Source organism: Zootermopsis nevadensis, unplaced genomic scaffold (assembly GCF_977971745.1).
Source record: "Zootermopsis nevadensis isolate Lab colony 2312 unplaced genomic scaffold, Znev_1.0 Znev_ptg000008l, whole genome shotgun sequence".
In the NCBI taxonomy this organism is placed as follows: Eukaryota; Metazoa; Arthropoda; class Insecta; order Blattodea; family Termopsidae; genus Zootermopsis; species Zootermopsis nevadensis.
The window spans coordinates 707,943-728,299 of NW_028259140.1; the positions used below are offsets into that span (position 1 = coordinate 707,943).

General features: G+C 37.5%; 1 protein-coding gene and 1 pseudogene across 5 annotated transcripts; one reads left to right on the forward strand and one right to left on the reverse strand.

The window, feature by feature from the left end:
• The first annotated feature begins 80 nt into the window (after positions 1-80).
• Positions 81-8,216, forward strand: LOC110828136 (uncharacterized). 4 transcript variants are annotated; one of them, XM_022060536.2, is made up of 9 exons: positions 81-1,100; positions 1,300-1,492; positions 1,918-2,157; positions 2,524-2,670; positions 3,199-3,361; positions 3,666-3,721; positions 4,410-4,508; positions 4,876-5,110; positions 5,342-8,216. In XM_022060536.2, exons 1-9 carry the CDS (start codon positions 919-921, stop codon positions 5,608-5,610), a joined length of 1,584 nt encoding a protein of 527 aa, XP_021916228.1. In that variant the 5' UTR covers positions 81-918; the 3' UTR covers positions 5,611-8,216. The 4 variants fall into 4 exon arrangements, with proteins under 4 accessions (XP_021916228.1, XP_021916229.1, XP_087200897.1 ...); XM_022060537.2 differs by having other exon boundaries at positions 2,527-2,670; XM_087344771.1 differs by having other exon boundaries at positions 1,918-2,145; positions 2,497-2,670.
• Positions 8,217-9,235: 1,019 nt separating this feature from the next.
• Positions 9,236-18,966, reverse strand: LOC110828137 (uncharacterized; annotated as a pseudogene). Its single transcript, XR_015534078.1, has 6 exons — positions 18,732-18,966; positions 18,189-18,403; positions 17,609-17,728; positions 16,493-16,618; positions 16,089-16,247; positions 9,236-10,700 (listed from the first exon to the last, which is right to left on the reverse strand). The product of XR_015534078.1 is annotated as an uncharacterized LOC110828137 (transcript).
• Between the last annotated feature and the right edge of the window lie 1,391 nt (positions 18,967-20,357).

Genomic DNA, 20,357 nt, shown 5'->3' on the forward strand with positions numbered 1-20,357 from the left:
TGCTAATTATTTAGGACCTGTTATGAGCCTGGACCATATGATATTGATCTGATAAAATTAAAATTCAGAGTTGCCATATAAGAGAAAATGATTAGACAATCTTGTAGTGGTCTCATGTCGTTGGTAATGATACAGTAAGAATAAGCTTTAGAATTGAAGGTGGCTGTCTCCTGTGCCATGTAGTCTGGTAGAAATTGACCCAGTGGTGCAAGCAGTAAGCATCTCTGAAATGAGCAATCTCTACAAGACTCTGTATTCAACTTCCATAAGACATCTTGTCAGTGTGAGAACCAGAAATCTTGGAAATTGCTAATATGGAGGTACACTTCCCATTAATTTTTTAAGTCTAAAATGCCTTCAGTTAAATTATTATTGTTAAAAATTACAATAAAATATGATGGGAGATTGTGGTTGGGATAGGGGCCAGTGGTTGAATCTTGTTAACATAGTAATGAACCTTTAGTTCCATCAAAGACGGGGAATTTCGTGACAAGCTGCGAGACTGCCAGCTTCTCAAGGAGGCCTAATGCCGTGGAGTTCATTTCACTGCATTGGGGGTTTTTGAGATGTGAGCTGTCTTTTCGATTTCCCCGTTGCCCTTCTGCAACGCCGCATTACAAAGTCGGATGTGTCGTCACACTACGTCATATGTGTATAAAAAGTTTGAACTTCCGCTTTATCCGGAAGTGTGTTATTCAAGACTCCGAAATCAAATGTGTGGATCTATTATGAATGGGAAATGCTATATTTTTCATTGTAGTTGTGTCTGTAATTCATATTAGTTCATCATTATTGTTAAGTTTTGATGTATTGAGCGGTTCGTTGGTAAACTGGCTTGCAATGACCTATGTGGTATTTCCTGTCAGAGAGAGAGAGAGAGACAGAGGCTTCAACAGAGCACATTATTAAATAAGTAACATGGAAGACGAAGCTGGTGGTATTCTTTTTAGTAGTAATGTAAATAATGTCTCCCATCAGTTCAGTATTTCTTCAGTATCGTCACCACAAGTTTTATCAGACGATGAACGATCAAAGATCGACCCTGTTACTGCTGCTAATGATTTATTGGAAAACGGGATTTTGGTCGAAACGAATAAAGGGTTAGTATCACATTGCATTTTGTTCAATACAAATTACATTTTTTTCTGCGTACGCCAGAGAATAAATGTGTTTGCAGATTATATCATTACCGTGAAATGTGTTGTTTGTATGTATGTTGTACAGTATAAACGACATAACTTTGCCATTATTTCAGGGTGTGTCAGAAATTTTAATTACAGCAGTTTCTTGTTTTTACAGGCTTATTTGTTTATCTCTAAAAGATGCCCTCATTTCGGGTGTTGGAGGTTTAAATCTTTCTGTTGAAGATTTTCAAAACGTTGCAGCCCAGCTTCTTACCCAGCAGAATGTGGAGAAAACTGCAAATGATGAATTGGCACTTCCACTTACACTGGGGGATGTGATGCTCAGTGTCCTACCGGATGCTTCACAAGTATGTATTCGAAAAGGAAATGGTTGAAAGAACATGCCGACATGTGTGTTTATTATGTTGATGCTCAAAATCCCACAATGGGGTTGTAGTAAACACACAGCACTACAACCGAGAAGACAGCCTTTGTACTTGATGCTGCCGTGTGAACCTGAAATCTCTTATTCACTGTATAATGTATTTTTTTGACATTGGATATTGTGCTACAAGCATTTATTTACAGTATTCTTGTATATTGCTTAACAGTGCATTTATTTTTTTTATTTTTTTAGATGTTTGTTACCAAGGTGATAAAGTCGCAGAGCTGTATTCTGAATTTATTTCAAACAACACATTGGCTTTTACATTAGTTCCATAGGAAGACTCTAAACCCATATTATTAGATTTCAAATAATGATAACTGATTTTAATCCTCTATGTGCGAACAGGCCAGTGGCAGTAGTGGAAACCTGGAAATTGTGGATAATTTATCATCTCTTGAAGTACAGATTGAATTGTCTCAGGATCCATTGAAGGCTGAAGAAAAAGAACAACAGAGAATAAATGGAGAAAAAACTTCAATAAGGAGAGAAGAGACTGAGCCTCGTGTGGCTGTTACGTCATCTGGCACTTTAGTTCCAGAACCACCACCTGGCAGGGTCCAAGCTTCTGTTGTTGTGTCTAGTCAGGTAAGCTGTCGTACTAGCAAGCCTACTGCTACAGCTTGTATTACAAAAGAAGTGCTTTCGAAAGCAAACTTTTCGTATTCAGTAGGTCTAAGATTTTTGTTAAGGTGGTTGCACTGTAGATTTGGTTTCATCCAAACATAATGTGTAATGTTTAGCAATCTTGCTTCATGTTCAGGAGGTGCTGGCTCGCAGACTGGTTCAGAAACAATGGGATAATGCCTAGAAATAGACGCAGCTATGTCCTTTTACGTCTCTCCCATCTTGTCTTTTGTAATTGTCGTGTGTCTGGTTGCTGTTAACCGGACGAGTTGGAAAGAATCATAAAATAAATCGAGACAGACATGTTTCAGTTTTAACACGTTACAGCAGCAGAAAAAGCGTGGCGGATGGCCGAAAGGCAGGAAACGTAAACCCGAGCTGTCGGAGATGCGCCCTCCCAAGGCTCCGGCCACGGGTTACGTCCTGTACCTCAATGAGAAGAGGAAGCAGTACAAAGATCTGCCTTTTCCAGAGGTAAAGGAGCTTCAGAATGTAATATTTTATGGCTTGAATTATGTAGAGGAAGCATTTGGTCAAATATCGTTTCAAGACGGCACGATGAAACGTACTGATGAAAGATCATGATAAGTGTCAAAATCATGCTGAAAAAGTGAAACTACCGACAGCATGGCACCCGTGTGACATTCACAAAAAACTTAAAAACTCTCCGCGTTAGACGGCAGTACTCTGCGGACAAACAAAAATCATCTCGTCAGTTGACGCTGTATAATCTGAACTGTTGACTGTGTTGTTAAATAAATAAAATAAAGGAAGGCTCGTAATTATCTGTTAATCAATTTTAGTCCGCCACTGTGATTCTCTGTTACGGACTGCAAGGTCATTTTCAAACATCTGCTTTATGTTGAAGAGTTTCTGGCATTTTCAGGTTTCTGTGTAAATGAGTTGGAATATGTCTCTAATAGTCGTGGATTGTTTCAGTTGTCGTATATTTTAATGGATCTGTCTCACTGTCTGGTGATGATACACTTCGTATGTTTGCAGGTAACTAAATTATTAGGTAATGAATGGAGCAAACTAAGTCTAGAGGAGAAGCGCATCTATTTAGACCGTGCAGAAGTGGAGAAGAGACGTTACCGGGAGGAGCTCAAGGCATATCGTCAGTCTGATGCGTACCAGTCGTATCTGAATAAAAAGCGCACAAAAAGTAGGTCGTAATAGATTGATATGTTGAGTTTCAAATTTTTGTTATGCGTACTTAATTGTCATTACTTCCTTGCTTATTTATTTAGGTAATTGTATGAAATTTTAGTATCATATTCTTTCCGGTCTCAAACATAGAACGTAATTAATTACCTGGTCGTAGCCTACGTAAACTCCCGAACCGAGCAGCTCGATCGCGGTCGGTATCTGTGGTTACCGGCCATAACATAATCAGCTCTAACTTGTAATCGCTGACAGACGTGTAACAGATTAACAACTGTGTTTGTTAATGCGTGAAATAATTCCAGATCTGCAGGGAAATGGAACTGAGGAGTCCGACATGGACGCCACTGATGAGATAGAAGTAAGTGAAACTCTGATACAAGTTTTGTAGTTAGTCCAGTAAAAGATAAAATTTATTCTATTGAAAAGGGTTTCCTGGACAATTTGTCCAAGACACCAACAAATTAAGGAAAAATGAAATAATTATTAAATGATAAAACTGAAATAAAAGAGAACATAGTCGAGTCATTTCTGTTAACCCAGAATATCTTCGTATTTGAGGCGTGATGTGCTTTTATGTGGTTGAGCTGGCATTTTGTACCGTCAAATGTGTTTTCTCGCTTCATTCATGTGCTGTCAGTTTGAAGTACCCAGGTCTGGCCATAAACTGATTTTAAAATGTTGATTGCTGTGAAAAGTTTCTGCGTAAGGTCAGAAATGTAAGTTTTATATTCCTTTGGACCTACTCTTTGAAAATATTTTTATTTTTAGAAAATATGAATTATTGTTAATTGGTCCCGTGAGAAACGTCGGATTTTTACTGGACGATTTGCTATTCATATAAGTGTCAACTTCATCTCGCCGTTATTTGCGTGATGTTCAGTGAATGTAGGGTTGGAGGGAGATGATCGGTTGACGTCTGTTGACACATAAGTGATAAATACCTTCGTGATCAGGACCAGACTGCGCTGAGCAATCTTCTCTTTTCACTTTAATAAATTTTGTACGTGATAAATCATTGACCGTGTACAGAAAATGGGTTTTTGCAGGATGAAGATAATGAGGAGTTATACTGTCGAACATGTGATCAGTGGTTCAGTTCACTTCACAATAAGAAGGAACATTTGTATGGAAGGCAGCACCTCCAGGTAAGTGAAAGTTAAGTCAAATTGGTTACCTTAGTCACAGTCAAACAAATTTTGGTATTGGTTGGGGGTTATGTAGAAACACTTGTTTGTAGAATTTATTCTCGGTCCGTCTGTGGTATAGAAAATAGAAGTGAAAGAGGAAAGGCAGTTTTGGAAGGTGTTGGTGCACCTGATCAGCTTCACCATAAATAGAATGTATGTGACTGTATAGTATACTATCTGTGGTGTTCGTTAGTTATGTTAACGGCATATTTGTATTTGCCATAAATGAACATGGAAGCCGAGGAGAATATGCCAAGCTGCAAAAGCGAGATGCAATTGAACCTTAGATTTCTACTCACTATCTTTGAATTGTTTTTTATCGTAGTCCATAGCAGGAGACTTCACTAAAGAACGTCTAGCAGCAGAGCAAGACGGAGTCCTGTCGGGCACAAGTTCACATTCCGTACCAACTTCACTGGACGAATCGAGTCTGGACGGAGCACCGATGGGCCGCGGAAGTAGTAAGGGATCGGGCAGAAACAGACAGCAGGACAGCTGCTGTGGTGCAGGACCGTCTAACGTGACGGATGCTATTGTAAAGTTCATGGAAACAACAACAGGTAGCGATACTGAAATTACTTTCCCACGCCATGATAATTTCTTGTATCGCGGTACCACACTGCCGGAAACAAGCGCGCCGTTTTCTTCTTACGATGGGAGAGGAATAGATTTGCTTTCAGATGCTGTCTCTGTATATATTTCTTGTTCGGGACATAGGGAATGTTATTTATTATTTACGCAGTGTATATTAACATTTATGTGCAGTTTACTGAAACCCATTTATTTTCCAGAGCGTGAACATGAGATTAAGATACTGCGTCGGAGATTGAAAGACGTGCAAAGAAGCAATGCGGACCTATTGAAAGAATTGGATGAACTCAGGGAACGAGAGACAAGACTGCAGGAAGATATGGAATCTGAGAGGGAAGCAGAGACTCTTATACAGCAGCAACTTTATAATTTGTTTCTGGTACCGACTACTTTCTATATAACCCCAGAAGTGGAGCAGGATTCTGCTGAAACAGTACCAGTTTTCATATGCCTTCCAGACGGATCATAGTAGAGTGAAGACGTTGAATATGAAACGTATTTGCACTATATATATTTTTTTTTTTTAGTTATTATTTCTATCAGGAATAATACGCAGAAAGTTTTCACAAGAACCTCAGAGGATTGAATGAAATACAGTGAAACCTCGATGCATCGTTTTTGGCGGGGGTGGGAAATAAAAACGATGCATCCGGGAAAACGATGGATAGAGGTTTCACTGTAACTACAATCTAGATGTAAGCGTAAGTAGCGTCTGCTGAGTCTGAACTGTTTGTATGGTGCTGTTTAGTTCGTTAAGTAATGTTCTCGAATGATATCGTACATGCATGCAATAGCAAATGTAAGTTAAATTATTAGTGGGAGGAAGAGTGGGAGTGGACCGAATTTAATTTCTTTTCGAGCGCATGAAAAGATCGCTCAGTGGTTCTGACTCTTAACAAGTTATTTTGAATTTATGTGGAATGTGTTTTCGCAGAGGAGAGTGCTGTTTTCTGTAAAGCTGCGTAGCTTAAAGTTCAAAGTGTAGTTTGAATGGACGTGGTTCGGGCCTTACTCCACCTTTAATTTCTCTTCTGTGCTCGTTCAGTGATGATGCTTAATTGCTCCTTTTTGTAAACACAATTACGCGGACGGATGTTTTTCCTCCTAGTCACCATGTGGATGGAGCATGAATCTGCCCTCTAGTGCCAAGATTAATTCACGGAGGTTTGTCTCCATGCCTCCATACATCATCAGGACCTTGTGCTTGGATACAGGGATAAATTTATAATTACTTTTTATCCTCCTAAGTAAGAAAGGAATGCTGGGCAGAAATGCCTGCACATTTTTGGGCACATTAGGAACCAGAATGAAAGAGGCATTTTGGAATATTGTTAACCTTTCTTGACAGTGTTTCATGGCTTCCACACAGTTTAGACGACTGTGCTTCACGCTGGATTTGAGTCCAGTTGACGGCCTGTAGTACGGGGAGTTTAATACCCCTATTAATGGGAAGCATATGTGAATTTGATTTTACATTCCTCAGATATTCCAAGATGTTAAGGGCTCAAGTGGTTATTTTACAGTTAGTTTTATAGTTTTGATGCTTTGAAGGTGGTAGGATTACCAGAGCAACATGTACATGTTTATGTTAAGTATAGAACTTTTGTTGTCACATCTGTTTCATATTGCAACGTACAACTATTTAACCCTTATCCCCAAATAATATTATACCTGCCCTTCAGCACAGATCTCAGTTTTAATAGTAAATAGCCTTCATTTTTCTCTGTGGCTAAGTTGAACAAGAAAATGTCTTTACACATAATACACCATATTGCTAACAGATGGTAGGAACGGCTTCTGCAGCTATGCAGTTGTCAGGTATGATAATTTAGGGGCGAAATATTGAAGGCACTTCCATCTCAGCTCTGACAAACAATTTAAAAAATGAATTTGATCTGTCAGGGCTCTTAATACAATTAAAGTGAAAACAGTTTTGATTTTTCAGTTAATACCTGCATAGATCCCCTTTTCTCCCATCTTACAGTGATGATGATTCTCTGAAAAGAGGTGCTATGGCTTATTTGGGACCTAACGATGCAAAATTCTTCATTTTATAATGTCGGACTGTGGTTGTATTGATCGAATTGTTATATTGTAACTACGTATGTGTTTGAAAATAAGAATAAAATTGTGCCTTACAGATTTTAACATCTGTTCATTTTGATGATAATATTTATGATACTCCGAGTGAGAACTTAAATTCTCGTGGTGGTAAAGATATTGATGTTGGTCTCTGGGTATGTAACACGGTGTGGACTTGTAGATACGTACCAGTGTTTTAGCATCTTTGGTGCTGACCAACACCTTTTTGATATTGTTTGTAACTGATTAGTTTCATTAAAGTTTCTTAAGGGATCGCAGGGTTTAAAGGGAATAAATGTAAGTATGTTAGCTTCTAAAGCTTTCCCCTTTGAAAGCAATTATATTTCTAGCTTAAAGGAGTGAGCGCTTCCAAGCTCTAACTTTTAATGAAATTGTTACGTACACATTTCCTGGTCATCCATTATCTTAAATACTTTCTTTCTGTATATTTTCTAGCAATTTAGTTTTTTACATAACTCTGTTTGTCTGTAATTTATTTTCCTGAGGTATGCTGTAATTTATCCAGTCATCATACATTTAAGTCTGAAGAATGCTCGTTTACAACACGCAGTCGGCTGCATGAAGCAGTAAACTGTGCACCATATTGATCTGGGAAGACTTTGTTTCCAGTAGAAAGAAGCTTGTAGTCTGGCCTTTAAGAAAAAGAACACACTGGCCTATGATAGCGTGCACTGTGTCTTTAATATCCTTATTTTATTAACTTGTGTAGCGTGTAACAAGATGTAACGTAAAAAGTTTCCAGGGTGCATTCCTTATTGTCAGTTTACTTTTAGGTCACATATGAGAGACATTGATTTTTTCTCAATTTGTAGTTTATCAAAATGCAGTTATTTTGATATTGGAAAACTGGGAATTTTCATCTGATTATGAAGTAATAAAGATAAGAACAAGTTTGTAAATATGATCAAATATGAATATCGTCTTGTAGTATCTGTTGTAAAAAAATATATGTACAGCGTTTTGTAAGCGAAACAGTTTTCGTTATTCTGTGTATGATTCCTTTCAGGATGTGGGAGTGTGTTCTGGAACAGCCTTTTTACAATTTTGAAGCCAAAATATGGATTGAACTGTAAGAAAATGTGACTGCACACTTTTTAGAACACGGAAATGCCATTACAAGAACGATAGAATTTTTTTTCTCCAAAATGTGTTTGTAGAAATGAAAATTGCTGGAATCTTCCAAAATATATTTTGTTAATTGGTCGTATGTGCAAATGATGTCAACGGGATTACACATTTATGTTTTGAGGATTTCACATCAGGTGAACAATTTGTAACATTGATTTTCTAGAATCTCCTGAAGCAAAGTTGAAAAGTATTGACAGTAATGGTTCTTGTTTCATGTCGTTCAGACACATTTTTGCCTTGGAATGTGATCTACGGTTACAAATTTTTTAGTCCTGAAAAAATGTGACAGAATATTTGGGAATGACAGTAACAAATCAAAATTGGATTCAACAAAAAATTAAGAGTACATTAAATTCATGGCATGCTTGTGGCCATTCAGTTAAGAATTTTTGTCTTCCATCCTGCCATCTAAAAAATGCAAGGATGAAATTATACAGGTCTGTAGTTTGTACCTTCTGTTTTGTAGGGGCATGAAATGTGGTCCCACATGGGGTAAGGGAAAGTACAGATTGAGTAAGGGCAATTGAGAGCATGATGGTGAGGAAAACATATCTGAGGGGAGAAGAAAATTGCACAATGATGAGCTCCATAATATTTACTTTACACCAGATATAATTAGGATGAGATGGGCAGGACATGTAGAACACGTGGCCATAATATATAAATTAACATCATTGTAAATTATGTCAGCTGCTGTTTGATTACAAGAATTATGATTTTTACCCTCCACCCCCAAGTAATTCGCGAAGTAACTGCAGCCCATTTAATGGAAGGTATGTTGTGCTTCGTTTTATGAGTGAAAGGGGTCCAGCAGATATTAGAAATCATCAGTTGAAAGACAATCACTGTGTGAAATTCAGGTGTTTACAGGCTAGCATAATCATTTTATTTATACATTTACAAACTCCAAGTATAACAACTTTGGTTTGGTTTATAGCAACAGGCGATAAGTATAATACTAAAGATGGCTGTCTTCTAACTTGTTGCACCTTGCAGTCTGGTAGAAGTTCTCTAATGTTTCAGAGGTGCTAGCTGTACCTCTGAAATGTCCGTAAACTTCTGCCATACTAATTGCTGCAACAACACACAAGACAGTCATCTTCATACTTCATGCCATGAGAACCTGAAATCTTGCAAAGTATAATACTGGTATATCAGAATGAAATTAACAAATTCTTTTGAAACAGGAGTGTGCCTGTCACTGTTATGTGACCTATAAAACTTTCCCCATCGTATGTAACATCTCGTAATCCTTGCGATATAAGACGGCTGTTTTAAGTTTCCAATTACTGACTCCTTCAGTAAGGCACACAATACCACTTGCTGCTATTAACTATCATCCTGAATACAAAAATTAAAAAGTCACGAAAGAAATACTCACTTAGCCTATATACAAATGTTGCTGCTGAGGATAAAACGAAATGACTAAGCTAACTACTCATATTTAGTAGGCAAAGAGGATTGGAAGAGCAGGCCAAATAAGCTGAAATGAATACATTAGTTTTATACATAAGTATGTTCTAAAGAACTTGTACAACTTTCATTTAAATCTTTTATTAGACGTTTATTTTCACCACTCTTTTTCAATGTATCTTCTCCTTTGTGCCAACTGGCAACACATTGCTCCAATAACAGAACTTGAGTTGACATTTAACCAGAATCTCCAGGCAGGAAAATGTCTTGACATGTGAAAAGTATGAACACTCCCCATGTATATCTGCTTTCATGTCTCTTAGATGACTCCTCCAACTGAATGATTTATTACACACATCACAGACATGGACGCTATCCAGTATGTATGCGCTGATGTCTCTTCAGGTTTCCCTTTATACTGAATGATTTATTACATACATCACAGGAATGTGGACGCTCTCCACTGTGTTTCAGCTGATGTCTCTTCAGATGTCCCCTTTCATTGAATGTTTTATTACACACATCACAGCTATAAGGACGCTCACCACTGTGTATGCGTTTATGAATTTTCAGGCGCCAGTTACGACTGAATGTTTTATTGCATACTACACAGGAATAAGGCCACTCACCACTGTGTATGCGTTTATGAATCTTCAGGCAACTGCTCACACTGAATGTTTTATCGCACACGTCACAGGAATATGGCCGCTCACCACTGTGTATGCGTTGATGAATCTTCAGGCACCAGTTATGACTGAATGTTTTATTGCATACAACACAGGAATAAGGCCGCTCACCACTGTGTATGCGCTGATGTCTCTTCAGGTACCCCTTTATACTGAATGATTTATTGCACACATCACAGGAATATGGACGGCCCTCACTATGCAAAAGTTGATGTTCACTCAGGGGATTCTGTTAAAGAAAAGATAAAAATATCAGGACAAACATATTACAAAGAAGAAGAATGAGTTTGAAAGCAACGTGCAAATTAGGCCAATCCCTATTATAAGAATTACATTTTTATACCAAAGCCCTCCAAATAATTCACAATATATAGTTGCAGCTCAGTTGACAGTACCATTTGCTTCTCTGTGGGTGAATGGAGTCTCCCTCCTGGAGGTCCAGCAGATATTAGAAATCATCAATTGTAAGACTTCAACATTATGTGAAATTCTTGCATTTAGAGGCTAGCATAATTGTTTTATTTATGCATTTACAAATCGCCAAATATAACAACTTTGGTGTGGTTTATAGAAATGGGTTGACACATAGATCTAATGTAGTTAAAGAGATTTTGTGAATGTAAGTAAAAGTCAACATAAATGGACAGTTCAAATAACTATAATATTAAAGATGGCCGTCTTCTAAGTCTTTGCACCATGTAGTCCAGTTGAAGTTTATATAAGTATACATACAAAATATTTATTTAGTTTGTATAATTCCTTATACAAAAAAATATTTGCCATTCTGAATGTTAAAAACATTAATTTTATTGAAGATGACAGTCTTCTGGGACGTGTCATGTAGTTTTAGTAGAAGTTGGCCGACACTTCAGAGGCCCTTAGTGTCTCCATCATCAGACTGATAATGCAGGCAATAAGCACCCCTGAAACACAGGTCAGTTTCTACCAAACTACACAGTGCACTATGCCAGAAGACATCATCTTACTCATACCCAATAGAAACACATCTCACCAGGTATTTTATTTATCATTGTCATATTTTTATTGGAAACAACATTGAACAGGAACCTTTTCTCTTTGATTCAGCTTTAAAACTGTCTCTACCATTGGTCAATGAATGATCATGATCTGTGCTTTTCAAGTTCTTTGCTTCTAAACCTGACACCAGATACTGAAATGGTTCTCTTCTTCTTGTACACCAATTGTTTAAGTGTGGACTGTTATATCACAAAATATCTGACAGCTGGCAACCACTGGAAAAGATCAATTCGAGCCATAATCCAAAACGGTGAGGGTCCTATTCAACACTGGTTCTAATCAAAATGTAACTGAATACCTATTTATAAAATGAAAAATAATTCTTTATCAAATCAACTGAACTGAATAAAGTCATTCATTTTTACGTCTTTTTCAAATATATCTTCTCTTTTGTGTGAACAGATAACGCATTACTCCAATACCAGAACATATTCTCGCACCAGATATGCATACTCAGACATTTATTCAGAATCTCACAGAAAAATATCTTGCTTGTAACCTGACTAGGGACGCTCTCCACTGTGTATGCTTTCATGTCTCTTCAGAGTACTCCTATTACGGAATAATTTATTACACACTTCGCAAGTATACGGACCATCTCCACTATGTGTGTTTTGATGTGTATTCAGATTACTCTTCTGAGTGAATGGTTTGTTACGCATCACAGACATAAGGACATTCCTCACTATGTATGCGCTGATGTCTCTTCAGGTTTCCCTTCATACTGAATGATTTATTGCACACGCCACAGGAATGTGGACGCTCTCCACTGTGTATGCGTTGATGAATCTTCAGATGTCCCCCTTCATTGAATGATTTATTGCACACGTCACAGGAATATGGCCGCTCACCACTGTGTATGCGTTGATGAATCTTCAGGCGCCAGTTATGACTGAATGATTTATTGCATACAACACAGGAATAAGGCCGCTCACTACTGTGTATACGCTGATGTTTTTTCAGGTAACCCTTTATACTGAATGATTTATTGCACACATCACAGACATAGGGACATTCCCCACTATGCAAACGTTCGTGTATCTTGAGATGACTCCTCTGTCTGAATGATTTACTACAAAAATCACAGATATATGGGTGCTCTCCACTATGTATCAGCTGATGTTTCTTGAGATGACCCATCTGATTGAATGATTTATTACATATATCACAGCCATATGGAACCTCTCCACTGTGTATGCGTTGATGAATTTTCAGGTGGCTTCCTCGATTGAATGATTTATTGCACACGTCACAGTAATATTGATGCCCCTCACCATGTGAAAGTTGGTGTTCATTCAGAGAACTCTGTTAAGGAAAAGAGAAAAATATCAGGACAAACACAGTACGAAGAAGCAGAAGAAGAGGTGTAAATTATGTAAGCTGCTGTTTGATTACAAAGATTATGATTTTTACCAAAACCCTCCACCCCCAAGTAATTCGCAAAGTAACTGCAGCCCATTTAATGGAAGGTATGTTGTGCTTCGTTTTATGAGCGAAAGGGGTCCAGCAGATATTAGAAATCATCAGTTGAAAGACAATCACTGTGTGAAATTCAGGTGTTTACAGGCTAGCATAATCATTTTATTTATACATTTACAAACTCCAAGTATAACAACTTTGGTTTGGTTTATAGCAACAGGCGATAAGTATAATACTAAAGATGGCTGTCTTCTAACTTGTTGCACCTTGCAGTCTGGTAGAAGTTCTCTAATGTTTCAGAGGTGCTACCTGTACCTCTGAAATGTCAGTAAACTTCGGCTATATTTTTGTAACTCTTTTTTCAAATATATCTTCTGTTTTCTGTGAACAGGTGACACGTTACTCCAGTATCAGAACATATTCTCTGCACGAGTTGACATTTATTCAGAATCTCAGGGCAGGAAAATATCTTACATGTCATAGGATTGAGGATGCTCTCCACTGTGTATTATGCAATTATGTCAGTGTCTAACAACATAAAGATATATTAAACATATCAAAGGATTAAGGATACTATGTACTACATATGCACTGATCATTCATCACACATAAGGACAGTCAATGATATATACTTCGATGTCTCTTCAGATGACTCCTTCAACTGAATGATTTATTACGCATATCAGATACGGACATTCTTCAATATGTATGGCTCTGTGTCTTCAGGTCCCATTTTCTACTGAATGATTTATTACATACATCACAGACAAATGGATAATCTCCACTATGTATATGCTGTTGTTCCTTCAAATGACTCTTCTGACTGAATGATTTATTACACACATTGCATGCAAATTGACGCTCTCCACTATGTACGCGTTGATGTGTTCTCAGTTGACTCTTCCAACTGAATGACTCCTGAATGAGAGCTTGGTAGGAACAAGGTTCAGGGGCATTGTGTCTCCAATGCATGCAAGACTGCAAATGCCACTTATGCCACATTTTCCCAGATTCTCATTCCATACCATAATGTCCAAACTGAAGTTCTCTTCACCCAGTCAGATTTTGTTAGAAAAACTGGAAACTGATTACCCTGTGCATGCAGGCACACAAGAAGTTAATTAATTTGTGTGTGGGAACTTAAGTATCAAGAAGTGAGGTTATGCAGTTGTCTTGATGGATTTTGACCAACAGCATATAGTGTTGCTACTCTTGTTAATATATTTTCACAAAATCAGCTTAAATAAACATTACTGCCTTCTCAGATGTTTTGCTGCATAGTCTGGTAGAAGTTCACCAGCATTTCAGAGTCTTAAAACCTTGCATACTGTGCAGTGTATTGAAATTTAAAATAATACATACAAACAAAACTGTTTACACTTGAAGGGACACTAATCCCAAACGTGCTTCAACCTCAAGAGATCATCATTGAGTACTTAGCCCACGCACCGTTAAAGTTCACAGCCACAGACAACGCAACTACGGCTTGCAGTAGACCAACAACAACAATTACCAGGAAAAACCAAAATAAATACAGATTTACAACTGAAACATGATGCAAACAACTTGGAAAAAATTCCTCCCTTCAATATACCTCCACTATACAAAATTACAATAAAGGCCTCCTAGCAAAAACTGTTAATGTATATTACATCATAACTTTAATCCCAGTTATGTAGACACCCCCCCCCCCCACAATATATGATGGTGTGTCACTCCACGCCAACCATCCACAAAGAGGCTGCTTGCACCAACGCAACCATTAACAACCCCATCCTGTAACATGGTCCACCAGGACCTGGCATGAAAAGGAAATGGAAATGCTGACAGGCAAGAGAATGTCAAGCCATCGAAAGAGAGAAGATAAAAGGAACATGAAAAGAGGAAATTACAGAACAGTAAAGGATTGAACATCTGGTCAGTTGTAACTCAAAGTTGATGGAAAGGCCACTAGAGGGCTACCTCAAACAGACAGACAGTCCTCATTCCAGTGGAAAGACTAAACCACCCGGTTCACCATCCTAGGCAAGATTCACTGTAAGTGCAGTCTGGTAACTCAGCTTACCCTAATATCTCTGTCACTTACTGCAGAACCATTTTCAGAATCTATGAATGTTGGCAGATCGAACTTCATTTCCTTCATAACTTTGTTACACTCTGTACCTACACAGCAGGATAGAGTTATCATTACTGTTAGGGTCTATAACAGGACCACTGATGATTCTCTAAACAATGGTGACAGTAGCAGACTGATGATACAATCTGGACATTGTCTGTTGTCTGAATTATATTTGATATAAACAATGTTTTGAATATTGGTTCTGTTCCCATCTTCTGGTTGTCATTATTATACTTACAGATGTTAGTCTTCTGCAGACCCAAGTTTCCAACAGGTATTGAAGAAATGGGTGCCGATCAGTCTACTGTCCTGAAAACTATGTTCAGTGGCAGGATGTGCTATCAAAACAATGCTTAACCCTTTAAAGCCCAATGGTAACTACATGCGCCACATAACAGTGCATGTTGCATTTGTGTTGTTTGTAAGATTCTCAGTTCAAACAGCAATTATTTCCTGAAATGGCATTAACCAGCTGATCTTTGTAATGTTCTTTGTGGTACGGACTGAATTCTTATAAATTATTCAGATGAGCTTTGGTTTCAAAGGGCTAGTGGAGGGAATGAAGAAACACAATATTTCTGTGGTTATAACATTGTTTAAAACATTTCATAATCTACTCAATATTTCATTACTTCTCTAAATTAAAGACTGATTAAAACTAGTACTCTATAAGCAATGAGCAACGAAAAATAATCCACTGAATACATTTTGGAAAGCACTCTTGAAAATCCATTCACCAGAAGTGGGTCATTTCCTCTGGATGGACAGACAGAACAACAGATGAAAAACTCAATAGTGTGTTTGAAGATGGCCGTCTTTTGAGTTGTAGCACCATGTAATCTCACAGAAGTTTACCAACTCATCGCCCTGACGATGGAGGCAGCAAGGACCTCTGAAACGCTGGTAAACTTCTACCAGACTACACGGTGCTACAATGCAGAAGACAGTCATCATCAGACTCACTGCTGTGAAGAACTCAGATCCTACAAAAGTGACGTTGTGTATTTGTAAAATGTGCTCGGCAGTGAAAATAAGACTTACCTCTCGTTCAACCTGTGTTACTGGGCTTGTTACTGGCACAGGGTGTTCCTCAACTTCTATATCTGAGACATCCTCTGTCTTTACACGGACAACCTGATATCCATCGTGACATGTCTCACTATCTGAACCAGGTACATCTTTCGGTGAATCCGTGCAGTTCTGTAGAACCACCACACATGAATCAGTCAATGCTATTCCCTCTCATTATATGAAATGGAACAGACATTCTTTACAACTATGTCCGATTGTTATCACTTAGTAGGTGAAGATAATGAATAGACTATTCACTTTGAACCATGCAATGTGATCCAGTTCAGAGCACAAAACTGCAACATTATTAAGCTGAAGAAACGTTGTTTCTTTGTAACCATTTCATGCAAATGAAAGCTAACAGCAATGCTTACTTCTGGTTCATCCTTTATTTTGGAAAATGTTGATGGAATGCAAACCTCGTCAGTTTTGAAACCAATGGGATCTTCTTCACTCAGAACATCCACATTATTTTCTACTTCGATCATATCAATTTCCTGCTGTAAAATTATGAATTAAACATAATTCTGTTAGATGGCACTTTTCTTGTGCACCAAACACACACACACACACAAAACAGGAGAGAGTATTTACAGTGGCAGGTTCCAGACTGAAACTTTCAAACTTCTGATATCATAATTTCAGGACTTCAGAATTACAACACTGCATGCCTGCAAATTTACACTAATTATTTTCAGGACAAAATGGTAGCTCATGATAATTCTTCACTAATTTCCAGAACATAAACTGTTGCCATGTTGTGCACCTTTATGAAACTCATTAACCTTCCATTGCTCAATTGCATCTTACTGCACTAATGCCGTAATACGTACACAGCCTCTTACACAAGCATCTTGCATTTAATCCCCATATATGGAGCTTTTTCTTTAAACCATTACACTTACATCCAAGCTCTATTTTTGAGTAGTAGAACATTTCATATAAGATACTAATTCATTAAATTAATTAATTTTGCCCTTTTACCAAGAATTTAGAAATGTCAGCATCAGATGGGAAGCTGGACAGGCAAATTACAAATGTCATATATCAATTTAGTCTCTACAATTACGAATACATAACTTATATTGAATCTGCAATACATTTCAATACTTTGTTTTTAATTATTCTTGTCACAGGCCCACTTTTATTACTCGCTTTGAAATATTTTGTATTACTCTTTACCTCACACATGTTGCCACTTCGTAAATGCAAATGACAATACATACTCATACGTTACCCAATTAAGACTATGCAATTTCTGTTCGGACAGGAATGGGCCACTAGAAAACTACAGCAGAACAAAATTATGAAGCTGCACATATGTTGTTTTTTTAACTATTTTGTGAGTAAATATATTATTTTGATGTAAATGAAACTACTGTAAACATTCTGTTTTGGGTGTCACATTTTTAACTTGTACTGCAAAAACATAAGCGCATGCATGGATGTGCACAAACTATAAAAACTCATCTGAAAATAAGAAAGTCTACCTCAGGTTCCGTTTTAATTATGGAAGATGCTGATGGTATATAAACCTCTTCAATTTTCACATCAATGGAATCTTGTTCACTTGGAGCATCCTCATTTTCTACTTTGATTGTATCAACATTCTGCAGAAATATTATAAATAACACATTTATTTGAGATTATATACATCTCTTGTGCATTGACTGCATATGCAGTATTACAAAGCATATTACATGCTGGAACTTATAAACGTCTGATGTCATATGAACACACTAAACCGGGGGTTCTCACCCTTTTTTGCTGGCATACCACTAATTCTAATTTAACACATTAAATGTACCACTAACCAAATGTGGTCTGGAAAAACCTATTTATGTTGATATTATCTTTTTATTTTCTTACTTAATTTTTAGTACCACTTAACATTGGTACGTGTACCAGAGATTGAGAAATGCTGCACTAAACCACTTTAATGTGCACAATTGATATTGTAAAACTGAGAAGATGACAATTTTAAAATAACACGTGCTTCTTATAAAATATAACTTCCTTTTGGCATTGTTTGTAACATTCATTTCTGTGCACACAAACTTTGACACTCACCGAGGTCCCATTCAGAGATGGAAATATTTCTTCAACTCTCTGCAGTATAATTTTTGGAATTCTCATTGTAACAAACTGGAAATCCTTTTGCAAGTGTAAAACATGTTTATCACACATCTTGATTTGAGGGTTCTGTATGAAAGTACTGACAAGAATCACAGTGATACACCTTTTTATCTGTGATAACTGATAAAACTTGGAAAATTTGCTAGGTCCTGAAAGGAAATAAGGTGACACTAAAGTGTTTAATCACATCATTATTATAGGAACATTTTATAGATACGACAAACAACAAACTGGTACACTTCTCAGAGCACATAACACTGTCGACATAGATTTTACACGTCGAAATATATAAAAACATAATTTGTGAGATTTTTTTAAATGTTTGCTGGCAAAAAAAAAGGAATTATGAAAGTGCATAATCGAAACATCGAACTGCCCATTATATGTACACAACCACATTAACTCGCCCCACGTGCTCAACAACAAAGGTTATGAAAATAAACACATCTTAAAAATACATATACAAACAGAAGAGACCTTCAAATACGATTATGACGCCTGGGGGATAACTACTGGGAAAAATAAATGTAGATCCCAAATAAAGTAAGACTCCAAGATGAAATTAAATGTTTAAAATAACGTTGGCTAAATTGAGGAGAATTGAATTAATACACTACAAAACATACACAGAAGGAAAGAAAGAATCACAGCAAACTTGAGTAGAAATTCAGTGCGTTGAAAATAACAATAACAATAACAAACAAACGATATGGAATGAACACATTTCTGCCAACTTATACTCAAGTAAATGGACTCTCGTTTGCACGGTTCATATATATATATATATATTCTGTACTATATACAAATTCTTGCTACTTCTCGGTTCAAAATATTTTGTCTGATTTCTAAGAACCTGAATTTTAAAGTATACGAAAGACTAATTTTGCCTGTTGTCTTGTATGGGTGTGAAACATGGTGTCACACACTGAGGGAGATTGCAGGTGTTTGAGAATAGGATGATATTTGGTCCTAGGTGTGAAGACGATGGGGCATGGAGAAAACTGCAAAATGATGAGCTTAAAAATGTGTAAACCTCCCCCAATATTAACAGGGTGATTAAATCGAGAAGAATGAGATGGGCTGGGCGTGTAGCGCGCATGGATGTGACAAAAGGTGTGCACCGGGTATTGGTTGGGAAGCCTGAGGGCAAGAGACCGCTGGGAAGACCTAGACGTAGATGGGAGGATATGTCCGGCGGAATCTATGGGAGATAGGAGTTGACGGAGACTGGATTTTGTTGGCCAAGGACAGAGTCCGGTGGAGGGCTTTCGTTTATTCGGTGATGAACCTTCGGGTTAGGTTAGCCATCTAGTTACTACTATATACAATCAATGACTACGTTCGGTTTCCCAAACACCTGACTATTCGGTGCCGTTCTCATGCTGGGCGTCTAAAGTGTCCGCACCCCCTGAGCCACGCAATGCGTTGGGCCCAATTTCATTGACATTACTGTGTTAAATATTTGGAGCACAAACCTGGGTCCACATTTTCGCGTTCCGTATAACGATACACTGTTATGTTGTGGCAGTATGCGCCAGTGGCTTTAAGAGGACGGGAAGTAGAAATGAAACTTAAAAATAAAAAAGAAGACACAGCTAAATACGTAGTAGAGTCGAGAACAAGTGTCCATATGCAGAAAATCATTCCGCACCGAGAATATTTTATTAGCCAAGTGATCTAATTAGAGGTTTGTAGAGACTATTACCGATTGGGTACAAGAACACATTGTGGGGTTGAATTATTTTATCACATGCTCGTGACTGATTTTGAAAACACATACGTATTTGTTATGCTTCCAATTTAGAATTTAAAAAGAGCCGATTATGACGACAGGCGTTATACCTCTGTACGCTGTCAGAATTTTCCTTCAATGCTTAACGTGCAAATTTCATAAATTTTGGGACATTACTGAGTTACGATTTAACTGACCATGAGTGCAGATTGTAATGTGCGTGTTATTTCAATAATTACCCAAACACATATTAAAACAATTTTAGCGTTCTTGGATTTCTTGTTACAGGGAACCTATTAAAATTACAGCTGTGGTAGCTTGCTTGGTGACACACCCTATGCGACTCCACACCCTCCACCCCCCATTTAAAA